Below are 18,249 nucleotides of genomic sequence, written 5' to 3'. Positions count from 1 at the left end.
CAGCCATCTTTTATTCCTTTCGGAACGGGGCAGGCTGCGGCTATTCCGACGAAAATTCAGTATTGTTCGGCATATTAATGCATCTTTAACGCGCACACGTCACTTTGACGTGGTGAGTTTACGCGGTTTTGTGATGTCGCGTGACAGACAGGTGAAATGGTGGTGGCCAGAAAAAGCTTTTGACCAGTCGCGGAGGGCTCATTGCAGAATTGGAATAGAAAAGTTCGGAATAGCCTTTACGTTATAGCGCTCCAGTACTCCATCATGCTTAAATTCAAGGTTTCAGCTTTTCCCCCGCCGAAGATGAGCACGGCGTGACATGTTCTTGTGCCTTGTAGTTACTTCGGTCTGACGTATAGTATCTACCGTGTGTGCTAGCGTGTGTGCTAGTTCATCCAAGCTGTTGAAAAAAAGAAAGAAGAAAGATATAATAATACAAGAACGTGCAAAATTCAACTTTAACATCTAATGTGTTCGATCGTCAAAGGTATGACGACGGAACACCTTAGAACTTGAGGTCGTATATTGCACCATACTTAACAAGATAATATTTCATTTTCGTTTAACAGCTTGGCTGACGTTAGCTGGGACACACTATGTAGTCACTGTTGCTGTTTATTATCGGTGACGTTGTGCAACGTTCGTCTATCTGAAGAAACCACTATTCCAAAATTGTAGCTGAAAAAAATTTTACAAATGAAAAGGGAAACACATCAAACGACAGAATAATATAAATAGCAAAGAAGATAGAAACAATTAAAAACTTTTTTTTTGAGTTACGGATGTTCACACATGCCGCTTCCCTTCACTTGGATAAAAAGGGAAACTGACCTTCCGCATCAACGCTTCCAGTCTTGCGTGCTTAAAGGAAAACATGTTTGTGATCTGTGCAGGCTAATATCTTATTTGACTGGAATAACGCACGGAAGAACTCATTCAGAATTTTAATAGAAATATTCAACCGTCAGATGAGATATGAAGGCCGACTGCTAAGAGAAGTAACTTCAACAACTCCTAGAGTCAGCCTGACGTCTGCGGCGTCCTTAAATTATTGCAAGCAGACGACGCAAATATGCATGCAATGTGATAGGTGGCAACACTAACTTATAAAGCAGGTTGTGAAGAATGGCAAAGAGAGCAGTTAAAGAAGAAAAGAGAGACGCACTTCGCTGCGCACGGCAGTTTAGAAAACAGGCACAGTGGTGTCGTCAGCATTCCGAGTGACACGACTCGGAAAGGAAAGAAGAGCGGCCGCGTGGATAAAATGCAAGCAGATAGCAACGCAGGCTTGGGCGCACCGGAGAGTATAATTTGCATTTCACATATGGTTGGACTTCATATGTAGCGGTCGGAAACGCAGCGTTACTTGAGCATGCCACAGACAGCAGCTTGACAAAATGTGTTTCCTTGTGGATATCCGTCGGCGACCGTTGAAGCACTCCTGTCCACAGCAAAAGTGCTTTCTTTCCACGGAAATTTTTGTTTCGCAACAGCCGTGACGGCTCGGATATTTTGGTTCTTTTTTCTTATTTCTGAAGTCAGCATCAGTGTTATTAAATTTTAAAGGGCGCAGTGTACATTTAACTTCCGAGTCGTGTTTAAATGAGGTAGCATGACGCTCCGCGGCGCAATTACCCGTGGTTCATTTCTGTAAATCATACTCAGATTGATGTAAACTTGAGACCTAGCGAAAATCATTCGGAGCATTCAAACTCATACAGATGTTGCTGTCATTCTAGTTAAGGAGCACCGGTTACCTCTAAAATACAAAACTGTGCAGCTTTATACCAAGTACCATATACTTGGAATGTACTATTCGCCACACCCTTCCATTTCGTGTCCCCTCGTGTGGACTCAATGCTGAACTCTTCGAGGCAGTGGTACCACATTTTACGGTGAGCTGAAACTGCCTTTCCATAAGCGGTGCTTCCCCGTTGGCAGCCAATTAACTGACGATCTGATGCGGTAAATCCGAACAGCCCACGTCTTGGCCCATATCGGGCTGTCCGCTATCGGTTGTATGAGCACATGAGCAGGGCATTATCTGAGGTTACTTTTGTTTCCGCCAGGTAGGTAAGCATGCAGGAAGTCCGGAATGCGGACGGCGATGCAATCACTGCTAATGCGGGATGACATCTGTAGTAATTACACCAAAGGCCATTTCGTCGAGAAAAACAAGGTATATACGTGGCCTTCCCCCGTGTATACGCCAGAGCCTTTCAACGCAGTTGCGCAAAAGTTACGTCTCGGAACGATTGGTTTGCCAATCGTGGCTGAGGACGACGACCATGCTTTGACTGCTGAGGAATCGTTTCGTCACTCCAGTGATAAAAATACAAAACAAACGGTCACATAAATAGAAAGAGATATCGCCAGAAAGAGAGGGCGGTGAAAAGCGAGAAAAGGGTATATCGCTCACTTACTCTTCTTTCCTTTCCAAAGTCTCCGAAGAGGCTGTAGGATGTCGATTCCGTGGAAATTCCAAAGCACCGTGGAGGCGGCGAACAGCACGAGGCACTTCTGAGAAACCATCGTAGCGTTGGGGTCGTCAGTACGGCTTGTTCCTCAGATCACCGTTGTCAAGCCCCCGCCGACTTCTTGGCCTTTCCAGTTCTGGCGGGCAGGGAGCGAAACATACGTACGAAAGGCTGTTACAGCGGCGTAGGGTCGTCGTTCTCTTGTTTCAAGAAGATGACGGTGAATAAAAAAGAAAGCGTCCACAACGTTGTTCAAAGGTAGCAAGTTCCACAAAAGGAAATCAAGCAACGCCTTCTTCAGTAAAGATGGTAGTCGTCGTTACAGTCGTTGTCTTCATCAGTGTGCACAGTTACCTGTGCCGTGAGGTCGAGGCGGCGAAGAAAGGTTCGATGAGGGCGAAGTTCGATGATTCGTATGCGTGACTCGTATGCGTGACTCGTATGCGTGATAAAAAAGGAAACACGACTACTAAGGCTCGGGTTAGTTTCGTTATCGCTTGACGAAGTTATTCGACTATAAAGAGCAATAAAAAAAGATAAATGGATGAAAGGAAAAGTAAATCGCCTTGGCTCAAAGCACCGGTTTTCTCGAAGCGAGGAGAAAACGCGCGGTGCAGTTTGAGCCCGGTGCCGGCTCTCTGGGCGCGAGCCGCGGCCCGCCGCGTTCTTTTATACGGCGGTCTGCCGCTCTGCTAGGCTAAAAATGCCCTCCACTAGCGGGTCGTCGACGCCGCGGGCCGACAGTAGTCTAGGCACTTCCTGTTTCGGGGTCCCCTCGCCCCTTCAGCAACCCTTTCGCTCGCCGACATTTCTTTAACGTCTCCTTGCTTGCTTCAATTTTGCTTCCCGTCTTTCTCTGCACGTTACAGCTTAAAGTTTACCACCAATGCGTCTGTTAGTTTACTTTCAAGCAATTGTTTGCGTTTCAAACTCCGTTCAAGTATATACTCGCTACATGCGTCATAATAAAAGCTCGTGGAAAGCCAGGAGATGTTTTATGGGTTACTGCATTTCGATATTGTATCGCTCGCTTGTTGAACAGCTCTCTTGGTGGCTATTCGGAATGCCTAAAGTTCTTGAGCGGACAAGTTATACGTACTGCCAAAACGTCGTTTAACGTCATTTCTTTTTTCTATCGTGTGAAGTTACAGAGAAGAAATATGGCGATTTCATTCTACTGATTGTACAAGCCGCGATAAGCGAATTCCTTTCAATCGTGAGGTGTTCGAGTGCAGCGTGTGACAGCAAACCAGCGCTGTCCAGGAGGCCGTACGGCAATTTCATTCTCCAACTGAAATGTCCTGAGGCCGTCCGATACGGAGGGGAAAGCAAAGCTGTATGATTTCTTGAACGATCACATACGCGCACCTGTGTCAACATTAATAACGCCTGGCGCATCTGACCAAGCTTCATTCGCAGCAACTGACCTTTCGAGGAAAGCATGCGATCACGGGTTCTATCACGCCGATGCCCAGTCAGGTCAGGTGCTGCAGCCACGTGTGCCTCACCATGAGCGGCGAATGTGCTGACGTGAACTGAAAGCGTGTCCTACTGAAAAATGCTTCCACCGGTCACCAGGCTGTGTGTTACGGTGCTGCCGTAGCCACGCGAAATTCTTGCGTTGGTTCCCTATACAGCTTTCAATGAAACTTTGCCAGATTCCGCGGCAGTTTCCCACGTCAATGCACCTCAATTTTTCATAGGAATATTAGCACAGTATATCGTGTTTTCGCTTCAAACCACAAATATCACATATCTGCCAGTAAGTGTTTCATACATTCGGATTGCAAAAACGCTGATTTTCAGAGCCACGATAATAGAAAAGAATAAATAGAAAAAGAACGATAGTCTTTACGGAACGACTAGAAACTCGACTGCAACGAATCGTGCGACTGCATATTTGCTCATTTGCATGCAACATAAGTGCTCTGTGTAAACATCTTGCAACGAGAACGCTGTATGGCGTTGTCGTTGTTACTAACCTTGATACTAATGGTATAGGCGTATACTAATTGCTCCGGACCACCGTCAGTTGTACTTCGCTCCTCGAAGAGGCAGGACTTGTGTATAGTGAGCTCCTGAGCAAGACTTTGCAATGTGGTGAAAGCGGTTTAAATCGTGGATCCGGGTCCTCAAAAAGGTGTGACGCAATGTTAACACATTTATTGCGCATTTACCGCTCAATCACCACTAACTTTCTCATTTTTTTTTATTTTAAGAAACTATTCGAACTGTGCAATTACTGAGCTTGCTGATGCGCTGTCGTTCTAGAAAATTCAATCTGTGCAATGGCCACTTAACTTTGGAGGAGCGTTATCAATACACCAGCACTATAGTAGATTGGCGGTAATGCGCTGCCATCAGCGGCGACCGCCAGCTAAATAGTTGGCTATCTTTGGACCTCTGTCTGCTGAAGTGGGCCTGCGCTCACTGTAAACGTTTCATTCCATTTAACTTGAATTCGGCGTCCTTGGTGCATCTCCGGCAGATGTTATTGACGTTAAAGTTTTATATATATATATATATATATATATATATATATATATATATATATATATATATATATATATATATATGAGGACCCAATATTTATACGGAAAGTTCTATAATTGAATATGTTGAAGTTTTCAGCGTGCTGGAGCCTGTGCAGACCAGCGCTACTGCGCCAGTTGCAAAGCACGCTATAGGTTTCAATCCTTTCATGCTCCCTCGTGCTTCGTGCTTCGAGCATCGCTAAAAAAAAGGTCAACGCAGTTTGAGTTTAACGAGAATCGAAAGTTGCCCGCATAGCGAGGGTCACAATTCACGACCAAAGAAGATCAACGCCGCGCGCTCGTTGTCGCGTGCGAACACGAAAAGTTTTGCGCGTCGCGCGTCGTGCGACGCCGCAGATGCGCGGCAACTGATTTGCAATCCTTGCTGCGCGAGTGCTCGGGAGTTGCTCGCGCTCACCGCACTCTAGACGTAAGAGAGGCGAGGCCAGACGACGGCGTGGGCAGAGACGGCGCAAGTAATCAGGCAAAAAGAAAGACCCGTGACTCACTTTGAGAGAAGAAAAAAGAAAAAAAAATACCTGCGCATCTCTCCCCTCGCAGCAGTCTCGGCAAGCCTATTTCGGTTTCAAAGTACGAAAGGAAGCAAGCAGTCCATGTTGACGCAGAGGGTCGCGCTTTGTATGCGGCGAGCGCACGAGGCAAGTTCGTTTTGCTATTCGCTCGGGCGGACGCCGCACTGCATTCCTTTTTCTTTCGCTCCGCGTCAACCTCTTCCCCTTTGTTTCCACGATGGCTGCATTTCTTATTGTTTGATATTATTCACTGGCGCTCGCTCTGCCCTAGAGTGTTTGTAGATTTTATGTTGACTTCTTCATGTAATTTTCCTTCTGCCTCTATGCAGTCCACATGCCGATTATGTAGGCAGACGTCGTTACCAATCCTATTCGTTCGTTTGTTTATTTAGGTAAATAGTGTGCACCTGAGGTTCAAACAAAACGCTTACCCCCCGAATAATGTTTAAGATGCATACAAACAAAGCAATACACAATAATCAGCACCATACCAAAAGCTACGAAAAAGTCCAAGTTTGAACGGTCATTTGTTGGTGGGGTGAGTCCGCTGATAAGGTTCTATTCTATTATTGTACGGGAGAAGGAGGAAAAACTTAAAATGTGCCTGTTCTTGTGAAATATTTCCAAAGATTTCCGGAAGGGTTGTTTCCAGGAAATCTCTGCTGCAACACCGCCTCCTTCAAACACCGTGGTCGAAACGGTTGGTGTCGCTCATTTCCGTTGCGTCGTCGGAGAAAACAACTACCAGCACGAAATCCGATGTCTCTCTCTTTAATAAATACAGAGGAATTAACCTTTAGTTAGCTTCACGCTCGCAAGAGTTTTGTTCCTTAGAGATTTACAGTCCGTTTCAATGTCGTATTTGATGAAGGCGAAAGCCGTACGTCAACCCCAACTAGTTCGAGCTAGATAAATCTAGTCTTTATCCGAAAACACAGACATCCATTCGACTATCGAGCGGACAGGAAAGAGCATGGCGCTGGTTGATAGACTAATGCCACTACACAGCCTGCATGCGCGCTGCATCTATGAGGCGGGCCGAGCACTTCCACTTAATCTAACGCATTTAATCCCTTCACGGCCTTGTCAGGAAACAAGCGCGAATTGTTAGCCGAACACTCCGACGCTATAAATAGGATTTTACAGTCCCGGCCTACGTCGTAAAATTAAGAGGCTCGGGGCCGAGGATATGTTTAAGTGTCAATAAAACAAAAAAAATCTATTCATTTCAGTATCTTCTTTCTTGCTTTTCCCACAGGCTTGTATTAACAAACATTGCGAAGTTAAAACGCGAAAAGGTAGATGAACTCTGCATCTCTGATTTGGTGCCGCTGTATAATCGAATGAAAGTAGTTTGGGATGCGAGTTTAAACATATAAGGTAACCAAAATCAAATCATGTGCTTGTTATCATTGCCTAATTCGCTTGTGTGGTCGATCAGTAGCGTTCTCTTGAAACATACCAGCGGTTTCACCGCTTAAATTCTATTTTATGGCCTTAAAAAGGCACGGGATTGCGTTGTCCGCAGCAGGATAGCGATCAGCAAAAGCAAAACAAAAATACTTATTTGAAGCTCGTACCGGAAGGCGACGTCCGCAGGAAGAGAGGCGCCGACAAGTCGTGTTCACAAGGAACGCGATGTCGTGACATGAAAGCAGAAGCACGGACACCAAACTGGCAAGCCGCTTAATGCGCCGCTTCAATGCAATGGGCTAAAGGAAAAAAAGTAAATAAATAAAAGCACAATGAAGACGGCTCTGTGGTCATCGCTTTATAAATTCGTGACATTTAACTGAGGGCACCGACATGCGAGCAGGCTGCGCGCATTAAAGGTGAATCTATTCTATTCTATTCATTTTATTGACACGACACAAGCAGATGTTCACGTCCAAATAGGGCGCCAGCTACTGCTTGGCCCTAAACAGGTGGTACAGCCACATAGATTGTTTACGGTACTTTTACACGTAGTTTCGTAGGACAGTTAAAGCACATACAAAACGTTATCGCACATAAGTCAGTGCATCACTAGCTTACGAAGAAACTCTCAAAGGATCAATGCCGCCACCAACAGTATCATGACCAAGCGACATTAGAAAGAAACACTCAAGGCAACCATGCAAAGAACTAAAATATCACATATACAAAACAACAGTGCAAAAAAGGAACGCTCTTTAAACGAACCGTTTTTTTACGTGTGTTAATTTTTGTCGTAGGCAATAAGTACTTGTGCGGCAGAGTGATCCACATGAGCGAAGAACTGTCTCAAGGCTTTCAGTTCCTTTTCTAGAAGTTAGTAGCCTAATGTTTCAACTATATACTGGTACAGACTTTGTCAATAAAAGTTCCTCCTTCGGTCATTTTTTACCTATCTGAAGAGTCACTTAGTGACAAGATGGCACGGTTATCGGTATCTTTAGTCCCACTCTTGAACAATGTGAACGTGCCAATGCATAATTATTTGAAATGCTTTTAATTTATCAATTCTGACATTAATTTAAGTGGGTGCGTCCTAAGACTGTACCTCTAAATATGCCGCTAATGCATATTCGATGCTTTTCAGCACTTTATTGTCGTTGTAACTTTGCTTAACTCTGCGCTATTCTTAAGTTTGACATTTGCTGCTGACAATTTATAGGTGCGAAAAGGCCACCGAAAGACATTTGGAGAATTTCTATTGCCACCAGAAATAAATCAGTGAATCAATTGTGGTGAAATGAGGCAGTAGGAAACTCATAATTTAACGACTAAGTTCATAAAAAAATGTTCGAGATTTTTGTTTTTGCGTCTGGTAACATGCAGGAGTTTATAATAAGGCATCCTTGAAACAGAACCGCGGATGCTGCTTCAAATGTAAGTACATAGCTTGCAATTTTGGTATTTGTAAAGGAACGGTCGTCTAGTTTCCCTAAATCAGTCCAAAGGGCACACCTCTGATCTTCGTATGTAAGTTAATCAGACAACAGGATCCTTTAGAGTATATTTTGTGCCACGTGTATAACAATTGGCACTGTCAGCCATTCCCATTGCGAATAAATAGGCGTTCTTAAAGCAACGCCTATTTTAACACCATAAAGTAAAGAGCTTTAGTTTCAAGAATGGGTCCATTTCGTGTAGGCACCGGTTTAGTGAACACTGGTGAATTCCATTTCTCTAACGTAATACTACGGGCAAGAATGCTATAAGATGCCGCGCTGCGTCCGTTCTGGAAAGCGGAATCGAAGTTCTTTCAGCTTCTCCGTGTGCCGCGACGGCAGCTTTTTTCCTGTGACCATAGCCTCGTGCGTCTGCGGTGTGCAAAGCCACGAAAGCGTGGCTGTGCTTTTTGAGGTCCACCAACTTATACGAACGCCTGTGACAGACTGAACGATGAATGCTTGTGCAATGTGTGTGCCCGCATAATGCGCCTCCTCCCCTTTTCCCTCTTCCCCAGTGGAGGGTAGCCAACCCGATTGACCTCCTTGCATTTGCCTTATAAATACCCTCTTCTCTCTTCCTTTTCGCTTGTGTTACTCATTGTAGTCGCATAGGGTTCAGTCAGAATTTCACTTCGCACTCTCCTAACGGGATACACTTCGTCCCAGACAGCAATGATAAACACGTGGTACCACCGACTGTAGACTGATTTACGCATCCGCCTTAACGTACCGCAGGGGCTCCGGAATGAATTTGACCACCTGGGGCTCTTTCGCGTTGGCCAAAAGCACGCTGTAAAAGGGTGATTTTGCATTCCACCCTCTTCGGCATGCGGCAGCCACCACGGCGGGTCCGAATGTCGTGACCATGGCTGGTGACTAGAGGCAGGCCCACCTCATGTTGTTTGCACTTTACTCCGGCGCCGTCTAGATTCTTGTGATTTTATGACGAAAGCCCGATTGTTTATAGATGGCGCACCTCGAGTTTCCTCATTTGGCCCAGTCCAGTGTGCGCACGAGGAGAGTAGGCAGAGTACTCGAGAGAGACGCGACGAAGAGCGAAATGCTTTCAGAGGAACAGACATTCGCGCGACATCGGTAGTGGAGAATGAACGACATCCGACGGGGAAGCTACTGCGACGGCCCATTTATCGGCGCGTTTGACGCAATGATTACGCGTCCGCCCACTGCCTTACGTGACCCGCGTCCGAGAACGACGGCGAGTGGCTCGGGCGCCCCTCGTCGCTTTGTGGACTCAGCGGGGCCTCGGAGGAGAGGCGAGTATGTGGCGGGCACAGCCTGTTCCTTCCCCTTTCCCGCAGTGAACGCAACCTGGTAACTTTCTCCTCCTCCTGGTCGACGCAATTACCGCACACTGCGGCGTATAAGCCAATGACACGTGAACGTCGGCTAAGACAACAACATCATCACCATCATCATCATCCTATTTTATGTCCACCGCCACTTCAATTCGAAGCGGTAAGAAGGCACGGCAAGGAAACGAAATAAAGAACGCGAAACTCATTGTCGTGTTCACGAACGAAGCCTAGACGTGGTGGCGTTGCATAAATGTTGCTAACATTTGTTGTTTACAGTTTGTAAGGGCTGACTTACACAGCCCTTATTAATATTCAAGAACATGCTGTAGACATCTGATGTCGCTACCATCTCCGGTTTACATTGATATCAGCATATTTCAGGGCAACTTACGATAAGTAAAGAACCGATCAGTGGGGGTCAAGTTGCGGGTCATTACCACATATAACATTTTTCTTTTATTTCGCACAAGACAGCACATCTATTTCGAGCATGTTGGTGCAAGGATTAGTCATCTTCACTACACTCGTTTATTTTAGAGTGCACATTCAGCAAAAAAAAAAAAAAAAAAAAAATAAGACCAGAGAAAATGAAGAGGCCGAATTACACGTGGTAATACGCGGTAGTTGCCCCACCCTACCTAACCTATCTCAGGCTTTCCGCTGATTCCTCTGGTCGCAAACCCAATGGCCATCTATCCGTAACACAGGTTTAGATCACGAAAATACAGCAAGTTTAAGCTCACGAAAATCCACACAGCGGGACACCGGAACGCAGTTCATTCTGCAAGGTGCTCCACGATCTCCGTCAGAACGTGCGGAGGCGGTTGAAGGAGGAAGAGGAGGAGGAGGGCGAGAGAGAGAGAGAGATCGAGGAGAATGCAGCAGGCATGAAAGCAGGAGTGCGATCGCCGAGAGGAGTCATAACTCGGCAGTGTTTTAGGGGTGTAGGTCACACGATACGCCCTTATATATACGCTACGCCACCGTAAGTAGGCCTCAAAAAGAGAGAGCCGCAATAAAGTGCTGTATCGGGCCGCGTTTATATAAGTGTTTCCATCCATCTCTTCCCTGCTCGTAAATCAGGCGGCGTGGAGGGAATTCTGGAAGTGCGTGACAGGAATCGGCGATACGGCTGCTGAGAAGTGAGGTGCACTGTGGACACGGGAACTCGGCGGGCAATAGTCTCGCTGTGCCAAGGAGTCTCCGTTCCTTGCCTCGATCCGTTACGACTATGGAGCGCGGCATTTCAATCCGTACAGAGAAAGTGGGAGGGTAAAAAATGATCAGAGGGAAGGCAGAGAAACGAAAAATAACGATGAAAATAAAAACGCTGCTGAGTCGAAATCATTTGACACGAAGAGTCTAACTCGCGAAGTCTGTCCCATCGAAGAGGTCATTTTGTGTCGTTGAGTTGGCGACACACGTACGCGCTGACACACACACGCAGGCGCACACGCCAATTAAATTAAGGGAATGTAGCTAGGTTAATCAGGCTGGACCTCGGTTGTCTTATGTGTAAGAAATACGTGCGTGCCTGTATGCTAACCCTTCCAGAGAAAATGCGGTGTGCACCTGTACGGATGTTAAGGACGTATTTATTTACGAATTGCGTCGTTATGCGTTGTCCTTGCGTTTTGCCGTGGACCCGCGTGCTTCACAGTGATTGCGGACAACCTACCTGTGTGTATATTAAGTTACAACACGCGGCGTCTACTAATCAAACACGGTCGCTCAGTCCAGCATCTATCTGTGCAGGTCGGCCTATATGCGCTGCTGCCGGTGAACAGTGGAAGCGGATGTTTACACTAGGCACGATCTGTCAAAGTGAGCGTGTTTGATGAACTTCGAGTTTTGTGAACGCGCAAATGTGCGCCAGGACAAGCTGATTGGCAGCGCCCCTACGTATTTCTCCTACCCATGAGTCGACACAGCCACTGTTAGTGCGGCTCAGTCATTCACTCACTCAGTGCGTCAAACTCTTTATTGTGATTTGAATAGGGGCGCGTGCTGCTGAGTGCCTGTTGACTCGAGTGCACGTTTGGAAAGAGGAAAGAAATTCGCTGTACGTGAGTGACTCTTAATTATGGGCAAGACGATACGCGGCAGTTCCGGTGATTGGGTGTTTGATGCGCGTGTGAGCGCGAATGAGATCCGGTCATTGTTACTGGAAGTGAGGGAGTCCAGATGAGCCTGAGTTGATATGATTGTAAGCTGCAGTGAGTGTCTAATGACTCCGTTGGGGGAGGCGGCTGTCAGGTAATCACCAATGGCAAAGTGTAAGTCCAGAACGAGAGAGCAAAGAGTCGATTATAATCAGTATGCAGTATCAGTATCAATCAGTATCAGTATCAGTAAACGATTAGTTATCAGTATGCAGGCACGTACACGCAGTGAAGCATTCCTCGCTCATTTCAACACAAGCGCACACATAATCTGGTATGTCTTTAGAAACGGAACAGCGCTTTTGTGGCTATGCACATCGTAGACGCACGAGACCAGGGTCCTATGGTCTTCCTTTCTGTAAAATACCTGTTATCTAATTGTCATAAAGCGGACCAAGGGCAAGGCCTTCATACTCGTATAGTGGGCAGTATGCATTCGTCGAATGCGACTTCCTGTGCTGGTATCTGCACTCGCTTGAGGAAAGTTAGAAAATTTCAACACGTTGCCTTTAGCAATGTACAATGACAACATTAGTGCGATTATTAGGCACTGCGAAGGCGAAATTACTTGTATAGCATAAATAAAAGACTCAAACAAAAAACCCGCCACCATTCCACCCTGTGAAAGTGGGTGTAGAGCGAAGCTGGTGGGGACGTTGGACAAGTACGACCATCCCAGTTGACGGTAAACGACGTTAATCAGGTACCACCACCCCGAGCGACGTAAGTCACGCGCGCACCTATGTGTGCGGAAAGGAAGCACCGCATGCCTATTCTTCTAGGCCATCCACCAAGCACTGGTGCCTTACTGCACTCATGCAGTCCGGCAGCGGTGCACCACAGAACAACAACTAATTTCTGCATCTTCTGCAGCTTTCGGCACGTGCCCATCTACCGTGCAAGCCATTGCTTCGTCGTTGGTCCGGTGCTATCAGCGGCCGTCAGCGGATAACTGCAAGCATTACAAGCTTCGAGTGGCGGAACAGCGCATTCATAAGGACGCCCCCGGTGGACGAATCTGCCTATATTAGGAGCGACGCCTCAGCTGAGTCTTCAGTTCGGCAGCGGTGCACCACAGAGCAACAACTAATTTCTGTATCTTCTGCAGGTGAGCAATATTCTTTTCTATTGGATAAAGCCCGAAATCTTGACTGTGCACTGCTGCCGAACACAGCAAACATTGTATTTGACACTGCCATTGCTTTTGTTGGGTACTTCTGTAAGGCACTTGCGATACTTAAACGTAAATGAGTAAGGACGTGAAAGATATTGCCAAGGCGCTTGAGGACCTGAGACGAGAACTGACAGATCTCAGGTCATTGAAAGGAAGTGGGAAAAACTTCAACGATACCTGTCATGGTGTCAATGAAATCATAAGTGAAATGAAAGAACTTAGAAATTAAGTCCAAAGACTTTCAAAGAAAAACAAAGAGCTGGAAGCTGAAAACTGCAGAATGAGTGAAAAGACAGATCAATTCGAACAGTATCAAATGATGAACAACTTGGAAATAAAAGGAGTGCCTGAGGAAGGTGACGTCGTCGATTTTGTGAGGAGGATCAGGAGTACTCTGATTGAGCCGATTGCTGATTCGGACATCGACATCTGCCATCGCGTGCCCACATCAAACGACCCCGAAAAAAAAAAAAACATTGTTGTTCGTTTTGTACAACGCACAAAACGGGACAAAATTCTGCAAAAAGCGAGAAAGCAGAGGATGACTACAAAAGAGCTTGATTATGGAGAAGACGGCACACCCATCTATGTGAACGAGCACCTGACCCGCTCAAACAAGATAATTCTGGGTGCTGCGATCCCTCAGAAAAAAAGTAGCAGGATGGAAGTTTGTGTGGGTCACTGGCGGGAAAATTTTTGCCCGCAAGGACGAGCGAACCACAAGCCACACAATTAGCAGCGCTGCTGACATCGAGCAGATAACTGTACAGAAAAACTGTGCAATCTGTACAGTGCAAAACAGCTCTAATGTAAGGCATACCACAGGAATGCCACTATTATGAATGAAAGACAAAAAGGCAAAGGAAAGCTTTCAGCAATTCTTCTAAATATGAGGAGCCTTAAAAATAAGGTTCAAGATCTTGAAATATTTCTGCAGTCATTTAGCTTAAAATTTACCGTTATACAACTTTCGGAAACACGGCTGTCAGATGAAAACGAATCTCCTTACCTTCAAGGTTAAAAATGGGAAACAATAGTAGAAAAAAAAAAGAGGTGGTGGGATAGCCATTTACTTAAAAGATAATTTACCGTATAAGGTATTAGGCAGCATGTGCACAACGGATGAAAATGTCGAGAGGTTATCGGTGAAAGTGCCTAACATCACTGTCTGCGCCGTGTACAGGCCGCCACCTGGCTGCGTATCTGAATTCATGCCGTTTCTTGAAAATTCACTTTGCTCTTTTAACTCGGCGAATGCACCGTTTATGATCCTGGGAGATATAAATATTGACACAATATCCGGTAACTTACATGCTAACACATTTCAAGACGTTGTTCACCAGTACGCGTGCAACAATGTGTTAACACTGCCCACTAGGGTGACCGTTGACACGGCCACATCCCTTGACATCTGCGTCACAAACATAGATAGCGATGGTCTTTCTGCTGGCGTAATCTTGAATGACATCGGCGATCACCTGCCCGTGGTTTTCCTAGCAAACGCATCCTACAAGGAACAACATAATGAAGAAGGAAACCTCTTGCTCCGCACGGTAAACGAAACTGCGCTAAACATGTTCAGCTGCCTTATCAACCAAGAATGCTGGCAGGCCATCTATGATGAGCATAACCCCGCAACTGCGTACAAGATCTTCTTGGACAAATTCAAACAGTGCTATCCCCCAATACAGCCTTCCCTCTGCGAAAGCAGAAAAAGAAAAGAAAGTTAGAAAACCATGGATAGCTGCGGACTTATACAAAAGAATACGTAAAAGGAATAAATTGTACCACAGTTTCATTAGCTCTCGTATTTGTGACATATTGACTGAGTTAAATGATTCAGAAATAAATTAAACTCCGATTTGAAAAAGGCAAGGGATGATTATTACGAAATAAAATTTTACAAAATTCAAAACGATCAACGTAGACTGTGGAATACTGTGAACGATTTAACTGGACGAGGGCGAAAAACGCATATCGGGAATGAAATTGTAATCGATAATGCCAGTGTAGTTGGGAAAGAGCTTGTTGATGAAATGAATCGACGCTTTGTTAGCACTGGGGTATACAGTGGACAAGACTCACAAGCGGATAGTTTTATGACTACCGGCCAGGTTGATTCCATTATGCTTACAACAGCGACCCCTACTTAAATTGAAACAATTATCGTGGCCCTAGAAAACAAAGCTGTAGGCGGGGAAGACGAAATAAAGGCCTTACCTGTCAAGTATGTCGCTCACTTTATTAGTCCTGTATTAACCCATATAATAAACGAGATGCACTTGTGGTGAGTTCCCAGATTAATTAAAAATAGCTAAGGTCACCCCTGTTTACAAAGGTGGCGATGAGAAAAGGCTTACCAACTACAGGCCGATATCTGTTTTGCCGGCGTTTTCCAAGATATTTGAGCGTGTTATTAATGAAAGGCTTATGTCTTTTTTTCATAAACACGAAATAATTACGAAGTCGCAGTATGGCTTTCAAAAGGATAAGTCTGCAGAACTAGCTTTAATAAACATAAAGGACAAAATGATTGAAAATATTGAGAACAAACTGCTCATTCTGGGGATTTTCTTGGATTTGAAAAAGGCATTCGACACTGTGCAACACGATATCCTTCTTAAGAAGCTTGCTGCGTATGGTGTTCGAGGTGTAGCACAGAATTTAATTACATCATATCTCTCAAATCGGGATCAGTATGTATGCGTCGACAATCTGGTATCACAAAAATTGAAAGTCGAATATGGCGTCCCTCGAGGATCAGTCTTAGGACCCCTCTTATTTCTTGCATACATAAATGATATAACGTCCATACCAAACTCCCCTGAAATAATAATGTATGCCGACGACACCAATATCTTCTTCGCTGGCGCTACAAAAGAGGTCATAGAATCATCAGCTAGCAGTTACCTCTTACACCTCTCCAGGTGGCTTAAAAGCAACCGGCTGAGTTTAAACACATGCAAAACCAAATATATAATTTTTAAGCCAGCAAATAAAAGAGACCCCTACTGTGTTCATCTGAACTTTGAGGACACGTTATTGGAACAAGTTACAGAGCAAAATTTCTTGCGTATGGTTTACAGAGGACCTTACATGGAGTACTCACGTCAACAAATTAAAAAGTGAGCTATCTCGAGTTACTGGCTGCATGTATAACATACAAACTATACTACCCACCTGGTTGAAACAAACTTTATACTACTCACTTTTCTATTCGAAACTCAGTTACGGCATTTTAGTATGGAGAACTACGACAGCTTCAAACTACAACAAACCAATCATTGTACAAAAGAAAATATTGAGAATGTGTGAAAACTATGTGGGTGACAAACGAGGACTCCGAACAAAACCGCTCTTCATTAAATATAGCATGCTTAAAGCAGTTCAAGTTTATTATTTCAAACTACTCCAGTGGATTTATAAAAATAGGCTGCACACAATACCTGTCGACAGTTGCACCTCATACCCAATACGTAGACCACACCATCTAAAGCCCGCCACAAGAACTAATTACGGAAGGCAGACATTGAATTATGGAACAATTAATATATTAAACAGTGATCACTTTAACGTACAATACACACAATCCTTCCACAACTTCAATAATGACTGTAAAAACCTATTAGTGGGCAGTGGCATTACATTTTCATATTGAGTAACTTGTGCTCATCCCTGATAACACATGTGACCTCAGTCATGTTACCGATTTTTCTCAGCGCTTGCAAATTATATTTGCCATTGTTTCGGCATTTACATTGTACATCAGTCTAAACCTTCGTTCTTTTCTGACATGTTTCTATCTACTGATCTATTTACTCTATATGCTATTTATTTTCGGGTCAGTGATTCTATGGTTTTCTTTTCTTTGTTGACTTCTGATGTAAGCCAATTTCATTGTTATATAATACTTATTGCTTATGTATCTCCTGCTTTTTCATAATCTATCACGTTGAAGCAAAAGTAATGCTTTGGAGACATGCGTTCTGAATAATTGAATTTTTCGTTGCTGTGTGCTGCGTGTTAAAGATATGTTTGGCAAATATGTATGTGAATGATATGTCATGTTGCCTTGAACTGTAGGGGCGCGGAGGCTCTGTCAGGCATCTTGCCTTTACCTCTGCCCCCTACACAATAAAAATTAATAAATAATAAATGTGATGTTTTAGTGTAAATTGCGGCAGAAAATGCGGAAAGTACGACTTACACACAAGCTGCAGACATGGTAGCGTCGGATTGTTATTCGGATATACGAGAAAACATAAACCTGCTGCGCGGGATCTGAAAAACGAAGCCCTTCTCCAGATGCCGTTTTAAGTCTGTCTGAGTGGCCGCGGCCGCTAGGTGGCGGTACTGTTAGCACAGCAGGCATCCTCATTCTTGTAGGCCCTCTGCGTAGCCCAAGTGTGTTATTTAACTAACTGAATTTCTCAAAGTAATATACGTTAGAAAAATCTTGAAGTTCGACCTACACACAACCTACAGACATGATAGCTTCGGATTGTATTCGAATATACGAGAAAACATAATCCTATTACGCTCAAACTCAAACGCAAACCCCTCTTCCAACTGCCGTTTTTTTTTGGGGGTGAGCACGTCACGAAAAATCCCGACTAACTAGAGGCTAGCAGTTTCGCTGCAAAATGTAAAAAGAAAGTTAATCTGGAAACTTTGCACCTCGCTTGAAGAGGACAGAACGCTGTTTGTCTCCGAGGATTGGTAGCACGGTCCGCTGGCTTTGCATTGCAGGTAACGAATATATATCGCGGCAGGCCAAGGATTTATACCTTGCTCGCAGTGCAAAGGAGCTGGTGTGCGGATATGATCTACAGTTAAGAGGCAACGCGAAGCCGGCGTAGTTAAGCGGAAGTCTCCGCTTTCTACGCGTGCACGCTTCAATGCATGGCCACAAAACTAACTTGCATTACAAATGATAGCTCGCAGCTAACCATGCTCGAGTGAGCTCTCAATACATTACCACTTGGCGCCTTCTAATTTGTCTACAAGGCCACACGTACAGAAGAATGTGCTGAACACACTAATGTGTTGACAACACTAATGTGCTGAACACAACCGACCACCAAGAAATGACAAACCAGACAAAGACGCGAACTTTCAACAGTTTATTTTAACTGTAA

General features: G+C 44.8%; 1 protein-coding gene across 1 annotated transcript in view; it reads right to left on the bottom strand.

Moving 5' to 3' along the window:
• rols (zinc-RING finger and ankyrin repeat domain-containing protein rolling pebbles) overlaps window positions 1–3,094 on the bottom strand; it is a 312,403-nt gene extending 309,309 nt beyond the window's left edge. Inside the window, exon 1 of the mRNA XM_075692172.1 lies at window positions 2,424–3,094. Coding sequence (XP_075548287.1) covers window positions 2,424–2,532 — 109 coding nt within the window. The 5' untranslated portion in view covers window positions 2,533–3,094. The remainder of the gene's footprint in view (window positions 1–2,423) is intronic.
• Window positions 3,095–18,249: the final 15,155 nt, after the last annotated feature.

This window comes from Dermacentor variabilis, chromosome 5, assembly GCF_050947875.1.
Source record: "Dermacentor variabilis isolate Ectoservices chromosome 5, ASM5094787v1, whole genome shotgun sequence".
Lineage (NCBI taxonomy): Eukaryota > Metazoa > Arthropoda > Arachnida > Ixodida > Ixodidae > Dermacentor > Dermacentor variabilis.
The sequence above is the reverse complement of the archived record's forward strand: the minus strand, read 5'-3'. Positions and strand labels throughout refer to the sequence as shown.